The following is a 20341-nucleotide window of genomic DNA, read 5'->3' as shown; positions in this document are numbered from 1 at the left end:
AATATTATTAATGGTATTATTATTGCTATTATTATTATTATTATTATTAATGGTATTATTTTTGCTATTATTATTATTAATGGTATTGTTATTGCTATTATTATTAATGTTGTTATGATTATTCTTATTATTAATAATGTTGTTATTATTTTTATTATTATTAATATTATTATTATTATTATTAATGGAACTATTAGTACTATTATTATTATTATTAATTTTATTGATGTTATTATTATTATTATTATTAATGGTATTATTATTGCTATTATTATTATTATTAATGGCATTATTATTATTAATATTATTAATGGTATTATTATTGATATTATTATTATTATTATTATTGATGTATTATTATTGCTATTATTTTTATTATTAATGGTATTATTATTATTAATATTATTAATGGTATTATTATTGCTATTATTATTATTATTATTATTAATGGTATTATTTTTGCTATTATTATTATTATTAATGGTATTGTTATTGCTATTATTATTAATGTTGTTATGATTATTCTTATTATTAATAATGTTGTTATTATTTTTATTATTATTAATATTATTATTATTATTATTAATGGAACTATTAGTACTATTATTATTATTATTAATTTTATTGATGTTATTATTATTATTATTATTAATGGTATTATTATTGCTATTATTATTATTAATATTAATGGTATTATTATTGCTATTGTTATTAATAATAATAATAATAATAATGTTATTATTATTATTCTTTTTTGATATTATTATTGCTATTATTATTATTATTATTATTATTATTATTATTAATGCTATTATTATCATTGTAGTTATTATTATTATTATTATTACCTATAATGTTAGAAAAAATGTTGTTTAATAATAATAATTATATTTATTTATATGTGTGTGTGTGTGTGCGTGTGAGTGAGAGAGTGTTTGTGTACCTCTTTTGGCTTTCCGCAATCCTGTAAAAGCTCCTGTAAAACAGAAGGGCAGGTTCAGGATCAGTGTGTTCAGAAATAGTGCTTAGTGTGTGATGTTATCAGATGTTATATCTTATCATACATGCAGTCTGGATCTCTGCTCTTCATCTGTCAGCTCCAGAAGCTCATCAATGTCGATCTCCAGCTCCGGAATCTCCTCCTCCTGCACACAAACACTCGCTTACTAAATAGGGCACTTTCTGTGACTCACTCAACACTTGCTCATTGCATAGGGCGCTTACTCTTACACACTCAACACTCGCTCACTACATATACGCTTACTGTTACACTACAAACGCTAACACTCACTACGTAGTGCACTTACTGTTACACACTCGATATTAACACTCACTCAATTACTGTTATACTCAACATTAACACTCGTTCACTTACTTAAACACTCAAAACTACTGAGAGGAACAGAGCGCTAATGTTTATAGTGTGATGCTATCATGTCAATATGGAGCAAAATCTCTGAGGAATATTTCCAGTAGCTTGCTGAATCTGTTGCTGAAAGGCTGTTCTAAAGGCAAAAGGGGGTCCAACCTGGTACTAATTTTTACCTAATAAAGTGGCCGGTGTGTGTGTGTGTGTGTGTGTGTGTGTGTGTGTGCGCATGTTTATGTATGTATGTGTGCATGTTTATGTATATGTGTGTGTGTGTGTGTGTGTGTATTTGTATGTGTCTGTGTATGTTTGTGTCTATGTATATGTGTTTCTCTGTGTCTCTGTGTGTTTGCGTGCATGTTTATGTGTATATGTCTGTGTTTGTGTGCATGTGTGTCTGTGTATATGTTTGTGTCTGTATGTATAGGTCTCTCTGTGTGTGTATGTATATGAGTGTGTGTGTTTGTGTATGCATATCTGTGTATGTGTATGTCTGTGTGAGTGTGTGTTTTCACTGAGTGAGGTGTGACAGGATGTGAGGCGCTGCTGTTTCTCTAATGTGGATTCGTTACTAATCGGATTTTCCTTCCTGGTTTTCCTGAGAGCTTCAAAAGACAACCAGCGCGAAACACTCCGGTAATGTGGAAAATCTCTGGGCACAAACACAACAACAGCCTTACTCAACACACACTCACAAAGTAAATACAAAGAAACGTCCCGTAACAATAAAATTAATAAATTAAATTATACAATATATTTTATTTAAAGTTGTGTTTGAATCTGATATAATATTTACAAATATTTATTTCTAATAATAATTAATTAATAATTATAAATAATATATATTATTAATAATATATTATAAATAATTCTAATCAATAATTCTAACTTCTGCTGTTTATACATTTAATTTTAAGATAATATTTAAAATAAGTTTTAAATAAGTAGAGTTTAATAGTAATCCATTATGAATATATATCTTATATAATTAAGAAATTTATTTAAAATGTCTGAAACAGTTATGTAGCCTGAATAAAAATAAAATATTACATAAGCAATAATAAAATAACAACTAAGAAGAAAAAATATAATAATGTCTCCATTGTTCAGTGTTCTCATTCAGAAAATACTAATACATGTACAAAACAAACTTAAAACTTAAGAAATTTGGAAGTCAAAAGACTAGAAAGATTGCGTTTTCTTGTAATTTTTTTATTTTAGTTTTTTTAGGCCAAATCATACACCCTGGCTCAATAAGACACAAGACATGTTTGGTGTGATTTGTTGCTATTTGCTACCAACGCAACTTTCCCGATGCACCACGTTGTTTAAATAGCAAATCCATTTATGCCACATTGTGGACTCATGGATGTGCTGGTCTAGAAAGATAGTGTTAAGGGGCATTGCTGGAGCATTGCTATCGTGAGCAATTGAAATAGATTGCACAGATAAAGTCTAGTGCAGAGCGCGTTAACTGTGCATTAAAGTAAAGGAGTAAAGTAAAGAGTAAAAGTAAAGAGTAAAAGTAAATTAAAGGAGTAACTAAAGAGTAAAAGTAAAGTAAAGGAGTAAAGTAAAGGAGTAAAGTAAAGGAGTAAAGTAAAGAGTAAAAGTAAAGAGTAAAAGTAAAGTAAAGAGTAAAAGTAAAGTAAAGGAGTAAAGTGAAGAGTAAAAGTAAATTAAAGGAGTAAATAAAGAGTAAAAGTAAAGTAAAGAGTAAAAGTAAAGTAAAGGAGTAAAGTGAAGAGTAAAAGTAAAGAGTAAAAGTAAAGTAAAGGAGTAAAGTAAAGAATAAAAGTGAAGAGTAAAAGTAAAGAGTAAAAGTAAAGAGTAAAAGTAAAGTAAAGGAGTAAAGTGAAGAGTAAAAGTAAATTAAAGGAGTAACTAAAGAGTAAAAGTAAAGAGTAAAAGTAAAGTAAAGGAGTAAAGTGAAGAGTAAAAGTAAAGAGTAAAAGTAAAGTCAAGAGTAAAAGTAAAGTAAAGGAGTAAAGTGAAGAGTAAAGGTAAAGAGTAAAACTAAATTAAAGGAGTAACTAAAGAGTAAAAGTAAAGTAAAGGAGTAAAGTAAAGAGTAAAAGTAAAGTAAAGGAGTAAAGTGAAGAGTAAAAGTAAAGAGTAAAAGTAAAGTAAAGAGTAAAAGTAAAGGAGTAAAGTAAAAAGTAAAAGTAAAGAGTAAAAGTAAAGTAAAGAGTAAAAGTAAAGTAAAGGAGTAAAGTGAAGAGTAAAAGTAAAGAGTAAAAGTAAATTAAAGGAGTAAATAAAGACTAAAAGTAAAGTAAAGAGTAAAAGTAAAGTAAAGGAGTAAAGTGAAGAGTAAAAGTAAAGAGTAAAAGTAAAGTAAAGAGTAAAAGTAAAGAGTAAAAGTAAATTAAAGGAGTAACTAAAGAGAAAGTAAAGTAAAGGAGTGAAGTAAAGAGTAAAAGTAAAGTAAAGGAGTAAAGTAAAGAGTAAAAGTAAAGAGTAAAAGTAAAGTAAAAAGTAGTAGAGTAAAAGTAAAAAGAAAGTAAAGAGGCTGAATGGAGGAGGCTCGTTCTTTATTCTCTATTTAAATAGGTAATGCGACACAACTGACTCCTAAAGGGAATGTGAGATGACACTCTGATTGGTTTATTCTCAAAACACAGCCATAACTCATTAAGAGATTAAGCACAACCCTGTTAGACCATGCGCCGGGGCGCAGAGCGTACTTTTCCATCTTTAAAATAGCTAAAGTGTATTCAGGCATGCTCCTAATGCTTTTGCACCATGCGCTTTAGACTTTGCGCCTAGATTGTTAAAATAGAGCTCTTTGCAACTGTATTAATGCAATGGCGACACTAACTCAGTGGTTAGCACTATCGCCTCACAGCAAGAAGGTTGCTGGTTTAAGTCCCGGCTGGATTAGCTGGCATTTCTGTGTGGAGTTTGCAACTAAATTGGCCATAGTGTATAAGTGTGTGTGTGTGTGTGTGAATGAGTGTGTATGGGTGTTTCCCAGTACTGGGTTAAAGCTGGAAGGCCATCCGCTGTGTGAAACATATGCTAGAACAGTTGGCGGTTCATTCCGCTGTGGCGACTCTGGATTAATAAAGTGACTAAGTCGAAAGAAAAATGAATGAATGCAATCATATCTTTAGGATCTATAGGGGGGTATTTTAGGTCTAAACATTTAAAATTGGTCATTGTTGCACCCAACATTTGATAAATTTGACTTTCAGAACACTGTTGTTGTTGTTTTCACATAATATAATATATAAAACTGACATCTATTATTTAAAATTGTATAAAATAGTCCAATGCAAGACACATTTTACATTGTGAAAGGGAATAAATTCAGTGCATCTCAATAAATAAATGACTGGATTTAATATTAGCATGAATTATCCTTCTAAATGTGCATGTTGTTTTGCACACTTAAAAGTAAACCCCACTGCAGCACTCCAGCAACTGCACTAACACACCAACACACACTCACCAATCAGTTTTTTAACTTCAGTTACTCAACAGCTATAATGTTAATAAATGTCAAGTGTGTGTGTGTGTGTGTGTGTGTGTGTGTGTGTGTGTGTGTGTGTGTGTGTCAAGCTGCCCAGAAAGACTACAGGAGCCTGTGAGGTCACGCATAAATTACAGTCGCTCATGAATTATGCAGAGTGGGCGGACCGTTTCAGGCTTCCACACGGAAGAGAACCTGAGTGAAACCCTTCCGTCAGGCCATGAAATATTCACAGCATCACCAAAACCAGGAGGAACACAGCGGCACAACCAAACACACCACGGTAAACCACAGAAAACTACAGTAAAGCACATTATTAAAGCACAATTTATGTGTTTATTCCATTACAATGTCTTTATTCTGATGAATTAAAGGGCATCTATTATGCAAAGATCACTGCTATAGCGGATTTAAACAGTCGTGTTGGCAGTGTGTCAATATTTCCAGCCTCTAATGGCAATCAGTGTGCAGAAACACTTTGATTGACATTCTCCCTTTGTACGTGTCATCAGAGGGGGAAAGCCCCGCCCACTAGTGACCGTCTCTCCCTCATTAGCATAGGATGTTAGTCCTGTTTTGAGGCTAAAACTAGCATTTCTAGGCATTTGTAGCTCCGCCCTCTTTAGAAAACATCCCAATCTTATTTGAATTTAAAGTGACAGTCACCAAAACGGGTCAATAAAGGGTCAGTTTCAGAGAGTTATAAAACATTATTTGTGTGCTATTTTGAGCTGAAACTTTACATACACACACTTTAGAGACGTCGGGGGCTTATTTTTTTTTACATCTTGTTAAAATGGGCACAGTAGGCCCACTTTAAATAAATTGGTTTATCCCTGTCTATATACAATGTTAACAATTTCCTGTAGAATCTACAGTGACTTACTGGCAGCGGATCACCAGTAAGTTATTGTAAATCATTTACAGCAAAATACTGTATTTACATATACAGCCCCATTTATTTTCTGTATATGTATTTAAAGTATTGAATTTTTATATGTTTTACTTCTTAGTGCAACTTTAAAGGGCACTTAGGTTACCCCTTTTTCAGATTTAATTTAAGTCTTTTGTGTCCCCAGAATGTGTCTGTAAAGTTTCAGCTCAAAACACCCATCAGAGTATTTATATTAGCTGTCTGAAGTGTCTGTTTTATAGATGGTAAAAGGTTGTCGCTCTTTTTTTGTTCTGCGCCTTTAAGGCTAGTCCTCCCCGCCCACCGTTCCCATGTGCCTGTCAGCGTGCTGCAAACGCCGCCCTCGGCTGCCTCAGGAAGCAGATCTCTTGCATCGTTTGTGAGAAATACTACAGTAAGAACTTTACCAATAAGTATTTGATGCGTTTGTTTTTGTGTAGTTGCAACCATGAGTCACACACAATGTCGTAACAAAGGTCACACACACACACTGCAGACACACACCCACTGTCACGAATGGGGGAGAATCACACAAAAATCCAAGTGCAGCAATTTTTTAACAAAAAGACAAAGGTATCCAAAAAGACAGAGATTTCCAAGAGACAAAGGTTTCTAAATCTTGCACAGAACTAGAAGCAAGATACAAAAACTAGATGACCAGACGAAGGAACTGGCAAAAATCCAAAAACGGGTAAATACAAGGACAGGGTAGGAGTGCTAACAAGTGCTAACAAAAACGAACACAAACAGGAATCCAAGAATAATCGTAATACAAAAAGCTAGATAACCAGACCAACATACCAGATGTGAGGAACCAACAAAATCCTAAGGCAACTAAAACAGAGAACAAGAGGGTTTATAAAGTACGGAACCCCGGAAGGGACGTAGTGGAGGAGAAAAAAAATGGGTGGGTGAAAAAAAAATAATGGGTGAAAGGAAAAAAATGGGTGGGAGGAAAATATATATTTCTAAGTTTTTTGCGTTCTCTCGCAAAGTTTTGCGTTCCCTCGCAAAGATGTTTTGCGTTCCCTCGCAAAGATGTTTTGTTTTTCTTACAGAGACACCTCTGTTATCAAACTAAACAAAACATGAGATGCATTTGCTGTGCACTTGTTTGATAACAGAAGTGTCCCTTTAAATGGCGCGTACAGACGCTGATCTGGGATCAGTTTATTGTATGGAGCGCGTCTGTCAGTCAGCGCTTAAACATGCATTCACTGGTTCAGAGGTTGCAAAGTGAAAGGCGACAATCAGCGCACAGTAATGTAAAGAAAGTGGGATAGAATGGTAAAATAAGGGAGAATTTCAGCAAAAACGGGAGGGTTAACGTGAGTGCAGTGAACAGGTAGTGTTTGTGGAGAAACAGTTTTGCGAGAGAACGCAAAACATCTTTGCGAGATAACGCAAAACATCTTTGCGAGGGAACGCAAAACATCTTTGCGAGGGAACGCAAAACTTTGCGAGAGAACGCAAAAAACTTAGAAATATATATTTTCCTCCCACCCATTTTTTTTCTTTCACCCATTATTTTTTTTTCACCCACCCATTTTTTTTCTCCTCCACTACGTCCCTTCCGGGGTTCCGTAATAAAGACAGCACTAAATTAACAAACACGAAACAGCTGTAACATAACACAATCAGTAATACAAAGGATTATGGGAAATGAAGTGAAACTACAAAACAAACTAGTGCCCTCAAGTGTCCAAACTAGGGCACTGCAACAGGTGTGACACCCACACAGCGCAGACAAACACAGACAGAGACGGCGCGCACGTTTACCTTTTTACTTTTTTTTGCATGCAAACGTGACGGGATCTGGTTAACCTCCACTGCTGTGTGGATATCTGTGATGTTAATGTACAAACTAAACTTGATTTAGCGTCCACAAACCCGGGTTGAAGTGTCTTCTTTTATAATTGTTCTGACACAGGACTGTGGTGACCAAGTAAAGCTGAAGTAAATGGCTGTACTTTATTACACACGTGCACTGATTTAAAACATTTTAAACTTGTAAAACTCACTCTTGATCACATTTGATGATTAATGATGATCCTAGCGAACTGAACAGATCCGTCCTGTCTTATTGATATGATTATGTGCGTTACTACGGAGACCTGTTAATGGTGCCTGTCAATCAATATTGGTGGGCGGGGGGATCGCACTCCTGCGTCAAGTTGCGGTCGGTCTGAAAACCGCTGCAATTGGTTCACCGTTTTTATGTTGTTAAATTGAAAAAAAAGGACTGTGTGTGTTTATATCAGCCCAATATGACAATCTATACACTATACTTACACACATGTCTGTCCAAACAGCTTCAAATGTAGATTTTTCCCCATAGGTGCCCTTTAAAATACAGTAACATACTGCATAACTGTCAAACAGTAAAATTCATTACAGTTAAATACTGTGTAATTTCATTAACAAATTAACATGACCAGTGTATTCCAATGACTTGTATCAAACTTTACTGGTTTATTCTTATCTATACTGCGTTGATGTTTGCCAAAATGTACTGGCTTATTCCAAACAGTATTGTGATGTATTACACCAACCAATATTGGTTTATTCCAATCTAGTATCCAATCACTTACACAAAAAACTAGTTTTAAAATTAGACACAAAACATTGCTCTGAGTCGTAATGCTTTATTATTAATTTAATTCAACACAAAGCTGACAGAAACTAAAACAGCTGATGGAGTATACACTAACCTGCACATTATTCAGACACTAGATAAAGACAAACAGTCAAAAACACAAAGCTGACAGAAACTAAAACAGCTGATGGAGTATACACTAACCTGCACATTATTCAGACACAAGATGGAGACAAACAGTCAAAAACACAATGGAAACTAAAACAGCTGATGGAGTATACACTATCCTGCACATTATTCAGACACTAGATGGAGACAAACAGTCAAAAACACAAAGCTGACAGAAACTAAAACAGCTGATGGAGTATACACTAACCTGCACATTATTCAGACACAAGATGGAGACAAACAGTCAAAAACACAATGGAAACTAAAACAGCTGATGGAGTATACACTATCCTGCACATTATTCAGACACTAGATGGAGACAAACAGTCAAAACACAACAGAAACTAAAACAGCTGATGGAGTATACACTAACCTGAGCATTATTCAGACACAAGATGGAGACAGTCAAAACACAACAGAAACTAAAACAGCTGATGGAGTATACACTAACCTGCGCATTATTCAGACACAAGATGGAGACAAACAGTCAAAAACACAACAGAAACTAAAACAGCTGATGGAGTATACACTAACCTGTGCATTATTCAGACACAAGATGGAGACAAACAGTCAAAAACACAACAGAAACTAAAACAGCTGATGGAGTATACACTAACCTGCACATTATTCAGACACTAGATGGAGACAAACAGTCAAAAACACAACAGAAACTAAAACAGCTGATGGAGTATACACTAACCTGCGCATTATTCAGACACAAGATGGAGACAGTCAAAAACACAACAGAAACTAAAACAGCTGATGGAGTATACACTAACCTGCACATTATTCAGACACTAGATGGAGACAAACAGACAAAAACACAAAGCTGACAGAAACTAAAACAGCTGATGGAGTATACACTATCCTGCACATTATTCAGACACAAGATGGAGACAAACAGTCAAAAACACAACAGAAACTAAAACAGCTGATGGAGTATACACTAACCTGCGCATTATTTAGACACAAGATGGAGACAAACAGACAAAAACACAACAGAAACTAAAACAGCTGATGGAGTATACACTAACCTGCACATTATTCAGACACTAGATGGAGACAAACAGTCAAAACCCAACAGAATCTAAAACAGCTGATGGAGTATACACTAACCTGCACATTATTCAGACACAAGATGGAGACAAACAGTCAAAAACACAACAGAAACTAAAACAGCTGATGGAGTATACACTAACCTGCGCATTATTCAGACACAAGATGGAGACAGTCAAAAACACAACAGAAACTAAAACAGCTGATGGAGTATACACTAACCTGCACATTATTCAGACACAAGATGGAGACAAACAGTCAAAAACACAACAGAAACTAAAACAGCTGATGGAGTATACACTAACCTGCGCATTATTCAGACACAAGATGGAGACAGTCAAAACACAACAGAAACTAAAACAGCTGATGGAGTATACACTAACCTGCGCATTATTCAGACACAAGATGGAGACAGTCAAAAACACAACAGAAACTAAAACAGCTGATGGAGTATACACTAACCTGCACATTATTTAGACACAAGATGGAGACAAACAGTCAAAACACAACAGAAACTAAAACAGCTGATGGAGTATACACTAACCTGCGCATTATTCAGACACAAGATGGAGACAAACAGTCAAAAACACAACAGAAACTAAAACAGCTGATGGAGTATACACTAACCTGCACATTATTCAGACACAAGATGGAGACAGTCAAAACACAACAGAAACTAAAACAGCTGATGGAGTATACACTAACCTGTGCATTATTCAGACACAAGATGGAGACAAACAGTCAAAAACACAACAGAAACTAAAACAGCTGATGGAGTATACACTATCCTGCACATTATTCAGACACAAGATGGAGACAAACAGTCAAAAACACAACAGAAACTAAAACAGCTGATGGAGTATACACTAACCTGCACATTATTCAGACACAAGATGGAGACAGTCAAAACACAACAGAAACTAAAACAGCTGATGGAGTATACACTAACCTGCGCATTATTCAGACACAAGATGGAGACAGTCAAAAACACAACAGAAACTAAAACAGCTGATGGAGTATACACTAACCTGCACATTATTCAGACACAAGATGGAGACAAACAGTCAAAACACAACAAAAACTAAAACAGCTGATGGAGTATACACTAACCTGCGCATTATTCAGACACAAGATGGAGACAAACAGTCAAAAACACAACAGAAACTAAAACAGCTGATGGAGTATACACTAACCTGCACATTATTCAGACACAAGATGGAGACAAACAGTCAAAACACAACAGAAACTAAAACAGCTGATGGAGTATACACTAACCTGTGCATTATTCAGACACAAGATGGAGACAAACAGTCAAAAACACAACAGAAACTAAAACAGCTGATGGAGTATACACTAACCTGCACATTATTCAGACACAAGATGGAGACAAACAGTCAAAAACACAACAGAAACTAAAACAGCTGATGGAGTATACACTAACCTGCGCATTATTCAGACACAAGATGGAGACAAACAGTCAAAACACAACAGAAACTAAAACAGCTGATGGAGTATACACTAACCTGCGCATTATTCAGACACAAGATGGAGACAGTCAAAAACACAACAGAAACTAAAACAGCTGATGGAGTATACACTAACCTGCACATTATTCAGACACAAGATGGAGACAAACAGTCAAAAACACAACAGAAACTAAAACAGCTGATGGAGTATACACTAACCTGCGCATTATTCAGACACAAGATGGAGACAGTCAAAACACAACAGAAACTAAAACAGCTGATGGAGTATACACTAACCTGCGCATTATTCAGACACAAGATGGAGACAGTCAAAAACACAACAGAAACTAAAACAGCTGATGGAGTATACACTAACCTGCACATTATTTAGACACAAGATGGAGACAAACAGTCAAAACACAACAGAAACTAAAACAGCTGATGGAGTATACACTAACCTGCGCATTATTCAGACACAAGATGGAGACAAACAGTCAAAAACACAACAGAAACTAAAACAGCTGATGGAGTATACACTAACCTGCACATTATTCAGACACAAGATGGAGACAGTCAAAACACAACAGAAACTAAAACAGCTGATGGAGTATACACTAACCTGTGCATTATTCAGACACAAGATGGAGACAAACAGTCAAAAACACAACAGAAACTAAAACAGCTGATGGAGTATACACTAACCTGCACATTATTCAGACACAAGATGGAGACAAACAGTCAAAAACACAACAGAAACTAAAACAGCTGATGGAGTATACACTAACCTGCACATTATTCAGACACAAGATGGAGACAGTCAAAACACAACAGAAACTAAAACAGCTGATGGAGTATACACTAACCTGCGCATTATTCAGACACAAGATGGAGACAGTCAAAAACACAACAGAAACTAAAACAGCTGATGGAGTATACACTAACCTGCGCATTATTCAGACACAAGATGGAGACAAACAGTCAAAAACACAACAGAAACTAAAACAGCTGATGGAGTATACACTAACCTGCGCATTATTCAGACACAAGATGGAGACAAACAGTCAAAAACACAACAGAAACTAAAACAGCTGATGGAGTATACACTAACCTGCGCATTATTCAGACACAAGATGGAGACAAACAGTCAAAACACAACAGAAACTAAAACAGCTGATGGAGTATACACTAACCTGCGCATTATTCAGACACAAGATGGAGACAAACAGTCAAAACACAACAGAAACTAAAACAGCTGATGGAGTATACACTAACCTGTGCATTATTCAGACACAAGATGGAGACAAACAGTCAAAAACACAACAGAAACTAAAACAGCTGATGGAGTATACACTAACCTGCACATTATTCAGACACAAGATGGAGACAAACAGTCAAAAACACAACAGAAACTAAAACAGCTGATGGAGTATACACTAACCTGCACATTATTCAGACACAAGATGGAGACAAACAGTCAAAAACACAACAGAAACTAAAACAGCTGATGAAGTATACACTAACCTGCACATTATTCAGACACTAGATGGAGACAAACAGTCAAAAACACAACAGAAACTAAGACAGCTGAAAAGCATTGTATCAGTGAGATGTAGCCCCAGTAAAGATGAAAGCGTCCTCTTTAAGCTGTTCTAGCATGTATTTAGGACACAACAGACGCCTCAAAGCTGCTCCACTTTAATCCTCTCATACTGATAGAAAAGACAAGTGTGTGTGTGTGAGATAAAACACAGATAAAGCAGCATTTCTAAGCAATTCCATGCAAATATCAAACTCGCCATGAAAAAAGACAGATTACAGCAAAATAGTGAAACTTAGTCTCTTATTCATCAGGGGTTGCCACTGTGGAATAAACCACCAACTTATCTAGCATATATTTTAAGCAGCGTACTGCAACCCAGTACTGGTAAACATCCATACACACTCATTCACACACACACACACACTCATACACTACAGCCAATTTAGTTAATCAATTCCCCTATAGTGCATGTGTTTGGGCTGTAGAGGAAACCGGAGCACCCGGAGGAAACCCACGCCAACACGGGGAGAACATGCAAACTCCACAGAGAAATGCCAGCTGACCCAGCCAGGACTCATTCCTGCTCACATTCATTTTTCACAGAAATCACACACACAAACATAAACACTGGACATCTGTTAGTTCAATCAGCACATTCTCACACACACATAAATACACTTACACACACAGAGATGTTTGTTTTTGTGAATTGTGGGGACATAGGTTTTCATCGTCTTTAAACTGTCCAAACTGTATTTTCGATCGCACTAACCCAGGGGTGTCCAGACTCGATCCTGGAGAGCCGCTGTCCTGGAGAGTTTAGCTCCACCCCTAATCAAACACACCTGAGCCAGCCAATCAAGCTCTTACTAGATATATGCTGCATCCCAATTCGCATACTTATACTTCGCCCTAAAAGTATGCACTGTTTTTGTGAATGAAAAAGTTTATACTTTTGGGTGTACAACAGAAGTGTATGCAAGCTTTGGGACATGCTACTTCCTCTTTAACGGATCGTTGTGTTGCTTAGTTATGCCCCCTGTCAATCATCCACACACCATCCACATTTCTGTCGTATTTAGTTTCCTACATTATTGGAGAGGAGGTTAATCTCCCATTCACGAGTCTTTCATGCAGAGAAATCTCCTCAGGGCTTTGGATAATTCTGCATTCAGACATTCAGGCGTCCAAACACGTCTTTATATAAGTTCAGTATTGTTGTTGCAGATGAAATATAACACAGATAATGCGATTTAAATATTTTCCAGTGGGCTAGATATTGACTAACAGTCATACAAACATCTTTACCAAAGCCTCTCTGCTTGACTGTTGGTCTTGCGTGTCTATCATGTTTGTAGTTTATTCACACGCATTTGTAGTTCTAATCGAATTCGTGTTCAATGCGCAATGCATTGTGGGCAATATCAGCGGTTAGAGTATGGACGCTTCTACTCTTAAATGTTTCACCGGAAATAGCAAACCATCCGGGAACCTCTGGCATACTCTTTTCAACATACTATGATTTGGGACATACTAATTCTATTTTCAAATACTATTTAGGATGGATAGCATGCGGATTGGGACGCAGCAATACTAGAAACTTCCTGGCAGGTGTGTTGAAGCAAGTTGGAGCTAAACTGAGCAGGACTTTCAGCTCTCCAGGACTGAGTTTGGACACCCCTGCCCTAACCCCACCCAACCGCTAAACCCGACCCTCGCAAGAAACTGTGTGCAGTTCAACTTTTCTGAAAAAACTCATTCTGTGTGATTTATAAGCTTTTGGAGAAATGAAAACATCAGCAAGGCGAGGCAGTGGAGCAGTAGGTAGTGCTGTCGCCTCACAGCAAGAAGGTCGCTGGTTCGAACCTCGGCTCAGTTGGCGTTTCTATGTGGAGTTTGCATGTTCTCCCTGCCTCCGCGCGGGTTTTCTCCGGGTGCTCCGGTTTCCCAAACAGTCCAAAGACATGCGGTACAGGTGAATCGGGTAGGCGAAATGGGACTTGCTGGATAAGTTGGCGGTTCATTCCGCTGTGGCGACCCCGGATTAATAAAAGGACTAAGCCGACAAGAAAATGAATGAATGAAAACATCAGCAGTGTCCTCATATTTTACCACCTTCTTGTAATATCCTTGTCATACCCATGTCATTATACGTGTGCACTGTATTACATACACAAATATATATATACAAATGTATATTTATTGTATTATATTTGCGCTCTGATAATGCACGTGCACACACACACATGCTGGAAGATCTGAATATTCCTCATGAATGTCCTTGAGTTTACTATAGTAAGGTACCGGGTCAGACATTAACCAGCACCGCTCAGTGACCTGGATATTTATTACACAGAGCAGGAAATGATTACCTCTCTCATTGTATTCTGTTAACATTTGGTTTGTTTTCTTCTATTGGAGTCCCGTCTGCTGATGAGTTTAGTGAGGCTGGCATTTACAGCGGGGGAAATAAGTATTGAACACATTGTCATGGTTTTTTCCTGGGAATAATATTCCTAAAGGAGCTGTTAATGTGGAGTTGAAGCAGATTTTGGTAAAAACCCAAACAATACACACACAAAAATATACAAAACAGAAAAAAAATCTGAAAAATTGAGTTGTGTGTAATAAGAATGAAATGACACAAGGAGAGTGCTGAACTACTGAAACATATTTAATACTTTATATAAAAGGCTATATTGGTGCTGCAGCTTAATGACGCCTCTCATGTCGGCGCCAGTGGTGTAGTGGTTGGTGCGTTGGCGCATGCACTCCGGTGCTCGCAGCGACTCGGGTTCGATTCCGCCTAGCGGTCCTGTGCCGGTCCTTCCCCTCTCTCTGCTCCCCATGCTTTCCTGTCAATTCTCTCTATTGTCCTATCAGAAATAAAGGTGAAAACCCCGAAAAAATAATTATCAAAAATAAATGAAAAATAAAATAAATTTAAAAAAAAAAGACGCCTCTCATATGGTAGAATAAAGCCTCATGCATTGCTCAGGTGTGAGTTTATCTTCAACAGAGTGTCAATGTCTTGATGGTTCTGTGGGTCTCGTCTATCAAATCTGAGCTTTATTCAGTATTCTCTATTGGATTCGGATCAGGTGATTGGCTGAGCCATTCTACAGCTTGATTATCTTTCTCTGAAAGCATCGGAGAGTCTCCTTGGCTGTGTTTTGGGTCATTGTCTTGCTGAAATGTTCACTCTGCTTTCATCTTTATCCTCGTGCTAATGTAGATGGTGGACTGAAGCAGCTGATATTCCAGCCTGATCTCACGAGGAAACGTATGTCACGTTAGAGTGATCAAAACAGGAACAAAACTGGGTGTAGAATCCAAGTGGAGTTTTAATTGATGTATAGTGCAGAGGAGTGACATAAAAATCCAGAAATCCAAAGTGCAAAGTAACAAAATGGAAAACAAAACAAGAAACTAAGACAGATTAACTAGAACTAGACTATGACAAGAACAAGATCAGGAACAACATACCAAGGACAACAACGACCAACTCAAACAGAGGATGAATGACTGAATAGATCAGGGGTGGCCAACCCTGTTCCTGGAGAGCCACCTTCCTGCAGATTTCAGTTGCTACCCATATTACCTGGAATATATAGTCCAGGTAATCAATGGAGAACGGAGACAGCTGTGGTTGTAAATCAGTGTAGATGACAGGCCGGGTGTGTGTGCGAAAGAATGTATGGAAATGTAGTTCTAACGCCACTGTAGTCCGCTGGGGGTTGCTGGCGAACTACAGTGGCATCTGGTGGACAAACACAGTCATGACGACGTAAGTATTTCACGTTTTGTCAGATCAACAAACCCCACACCTAACCCCAACCGTCATTGGGTGATGAGCAAATCATACTAAAATGTACGAATTAGATCACACGAATTCATACGAATTAGCTACTGAATCAAAAAGTTACAAATTGCCATGAGATTGCGTTGGTTATTAATTTACACTGAGGAAGGGCAGAGGGATGCTGAAGAACTGCTGAGAGATTTCAGCTGCTGTCTGGGTTTTCACTGTCGAACTACACCTCCCTTTTTTCATGTGTTCAATACCATTTCCCTGTGTAATTTCATTTTATTACACATAACTTACACATTTTACTACACGTATGCAAATTATTTGCATATATGGATGTCTTTGGTTGTTACCAACATCCAGGGAACATTTTAAGTAGACAGCTCCTTTAGAAATATTTTGTTTTCTGAGAAAAATGTTGACGTGTTCAATACTAAAATTCCCCACTGTATGTAGCTGAGCTATAGTTAATTAGATTGAAAACACAACATAAAATAATAATAAAACACCATGATAACCCTCAAACCTGAAGCGGCAATTATGTTACAATTAAAAATAAATACATGAATAAAAATATGTGTGTGTGTGTGTGTGTGTGTGTGTGTGTGTGTGTGTGTGTGTGTGTGTGTGTGTGTGTGTGTGTGTGTGTGTGTGTGTGTGTGTGTGTTATGACGGGGGATGACACACACAACTGGAGGTAAGATCCACAATGCAGGTTTATTCTTTGTCAGGCAAGCAATGGTCAAAATAGGGGCAAACAGGTATATACAGGTAGTCCAGAATCATAAATAGAATACTGAAAGGGTGAATGAGTGTCTTATGTAGTGAATGCAATCAGTCTCTGATAGTCCACAGGTGTTGCGAGTGTAATCACTGTAGATGAGTGAGCATGGGTGTAGGCGAAGTGCATGTATGAATATGTAGTCCAGGAAAAGGCGGAAGTGTAGTCCATGGTCTGTTGTGAGTGAGAACCAGCGATCTAGTGGAATACGATCGCTGGTAATCGTGACTGTGTGTGTGTGTGTGTGTGTGTGTGTGTGTGTGTGTGTGTGTGTGTGTGTGTGTGTGTGTGTGAGTGTATATATATATATTTATTTATTTATTTATTTAATTGTGTTGTTTTTAAAAATATAATTATATTATAAATATACGTTTTGGCGTCACGGTAGCATAGTGGGTAGCACAATAACTTCACAGCATGAAGGTCACTGGTTCTAGTCCCGGCTGGGTAAGTTGGCATTTCTTTGTAGTTTGCATGTTCTCCCCGTGTTGGCGTGGGTTTCCTCCAGGTGCTCCGGTTTCCCCCACAGTCCAAAAACATGCGCTATAGGGGAATTGGGAATAAGTTTGTGTGGGAATGTTTCCCAGTGATGGGTTGCTGCTGGAAGGACATCCGCTGTGTAAAACATATGCCGGATAAGTTGGCGGTTCATTCCGCTGTGGTGACTCCAGATTAGTAAAGTGACTAGGCCAACCCGAGCTCATTCTGGAAACGTAGCCCCACGGACGTTTCTGGAGGCCGCGATTTTTTCGAGCCGCGAGTTTTTTTCGAGCGAACGCTGCGGGGCGGTGTGGCGCCACTCCGCCCCTCCTCTTCGCGCTCGCCGGCCGACGGCTCGCCTCCGAGTGGAGGGCTTTCCCGATGCAACCAGTTTGTCAGCTTAGCTCACAGCATTGCGTCGGCGGAGCGGAGGCCCCGGAGGAGGAGGAGGAGCCGGCCATGGTGGACGACGACCGGGATCGAGTCCGGGGAACAGCGGTTCCGGAAATCAGGTAAGACGAAAAACGGAATCCGAAAAATAAGGGCGAGAACGCGTCGGGATCCGAAAACGCGGTCGAAATCGAAGACGAGGGCTTTTGCTTTTTTTTTCTGGACGGCTTTTGCAAACAGTCGCTCGGGTTTAGGGAAGGAGGAGGAGGAGGAGGAGGAGGAGGAGGAGGAAGAGGAAGAGGAGGGCGGCCGAGTCGGAGGCTTTTCGCGCGAGAACGGCGCGGGCGCGAACGGCGTGCGCTCCCGAGAGGCGCCCGAGACGCGAAAAAGCGCGCACAGCGGCCTCCCGCGGATCCGCGAAAACAAAAACCGCTCGAATACGTACCTCCCGGGACGTAAATCGCGGTCCGCAGAAACGTCCGCGGGGCTGCCTTTCCACAATGAGCCCGGGTTGGACTAAGCCGAAAAGAAAATGAATGAATGAAATATGTGTTTAACAAATGATTTATTTGGCATATTTTTGAAAAAAGAAAAGTAATATTTCAGGCAACTTTCATTTCAAATAACACTTTTTTTTCTGGGTTTTTCAGTTATCAATAACTAACAGTTTCACACTGCGTATTTTAGCATTATATCAATTTTTTATTATTATTTTAGTTACAGCCCTTTGTGTAGTTTCAGGCATTTTATATGATTGTATGAAATTCAAGTAAATAATGCTACAGCTCTGAACTACTATGAGTTTTGTATTTGATCATATTTACTTTTCTGTATATTTCCTGATACTTTAACTTGTATTAATATTGATTTTTCTATCGGATTAAAGATGTGCATTTCGCATATCAACACGATGCAGTATTTTTTTCTGACAGTTTTACCTCGGTTGTCCGATCATAACACTTCTGTTACTCCAGGGGAATTGTCACAGGAATGCGTTATCACAGGGCCGGAGTGGGACTCTTTTTCAGCCCTGGAGTTTCAAGCCTCAGACCGGCCCACCTCAGTTCACCACTGACTATATTAAAATAAGGTTATTTCCAATTCAGTTTCTAATTACACTATCACGTCTTTTTTTGAGAAAACAGCTCTTTTAGAACTTCAAATGTTCAACAACCCTTACAGTATTATGTCTTAACAATAAAAATGAAAAAAAAAAAATTGTTACTCAGACAAGGACCGAACCCAGGTTGGCCGCGTCATTATCTAATTGTACTAACCACTGTACCACAACGGTAAAAGGTGACTTATGTAGTTATATCGTCAATAACCTGCAGGCTGCATCCTGCTCACGAGGCTACGAGAAAATAGATAAAAAGAGCAGAGCTGCGATAAAATAATGAATAAGAAGGCTGTGTTCAAGTAAATAAATAAATAAATTATTTTTAAAAAGTGTGACTGCTGAGAGCAACAGATTCTGGAGCTAGGGACACCGGCCCTCGCGGCCAAAAAACGGACCGGCCCACTGGGAATTCTCCAGGTCCTCCCGATTAGCCAATCCGGGCCTGCGTTATCAGCTAAATGACTATAAATGATTATTCCTGTAACTCCGTGACATTGCCACAGCCATATCACCCTGCTGCCCAAGAGAGCAACTCACTACAGCAAAGCAGGGCTGTGCCCGATCAGTGGATGGGAAACCACATGGAAAAACTAGGTTGCTGTTGAAAGTGGAGTTGGGGCCAGCAGGGGGCGCTCAACCTGCTGTCTGCGTGAGTCCTAATGCCCCAGTAAAGTGAAGGAAACACTATACTGTCAGTGAGAGCTGTCTTTCAAATGAGACAACTCTCTGTGCTCATTAAAAATCCCATGGCACTTCTCATAAAGAGTAGTGGTGTAACCCCGGTGTCTTGGCCAAATTCCCTCCATTGGCCCTTCCCCTCATGGCCTCGCAATCATCCAAATCTGCTGAGTTGGCTCTATTACTGTCTCTTCACTACACTAATAGCTGGTGTGTGGTGAGATTAGCGCACTGGCACTGTTGTCCTGTTCCCACATCATCCAAGTAGACCTGCACACTGGTGGTGGTGTGGAGAGACCCCAGGCCTGGATTGGCTAATCGGGAGAACCGGGAGAATTCCCGATGGGCCGGTCCATTTTTTGGCCACGAGGGCCGGTGTCCCTAGCTGCTTGCACTCCCAGCAGTTGCACTTTTTTTCATTTATTTATTTATTTGACCATAGCCTCACTCTTTTTATTCATTATTTTGCCGCAGATCCGCTCTTTTTATTTTTTTTTCTCG

The 20341-nt window shown here is 38.3% G+C and overlaps 1 protein-coding gene and 1 long non-coding RNA gene across 2 annotated transcripts in view; one reads left to right on the top strand and one right to left on the bottom strand.

Annotated features, from left to right (window-relative positions):
• Nucleotides 1-20341, bottom strand: part of ppp1r14d (protein phosphatase 1 regulatory inhibitor subunit 14D) — a 37359-nt gene that overhangs the window by 938 nt on the left and 16080 nt on the right. The window contains exons 2-3 of the mRNA NM_001089505.1: nucleotides 1065-1145; nucleotides 944-976 (exon numbers count right to left, since the gene is read on the bottom strand). Coding sequence (NP_001082974.1) covers nucleotides 944-976; nucleotides 1065-1145 — 114 coding nt within the window. The remainder of the gene's footprint in view (nucleotides 1-943; nucleotides 977-1064; nucleotides 1146-20341) is intronic.
• Nucleotides 2852-9424, top strand: LOC147839874 (uncharacterized). Its single transcript, XR_015513010.1, has 4 exons — nucleotides 2852-5127; nucleotides 6043-6620; nucleotides 7350-8503; nucleotides 8927-9424. It is a non-coding gene; the product is annotated as an uncharacterized LOC147839874 (long non-coding RNA).

This window comes from Danio rerio, chromosome 17 (assembly GCF_052040795.2).
Source record: "Danio rerio strain M-AB ecotype USA chromosome 17, GRCz13ab, whole genome shotgun sequence".
Classification (NCBI taxonomy): Eukaryota; Metazoa; Chordata; class Actinopteri; order Cypriniformes; family Danionidae; genus Danio; species Danio rerio.
This window is presented reverse-complemented; position numbering and strand designations above follow the sequence as displayed.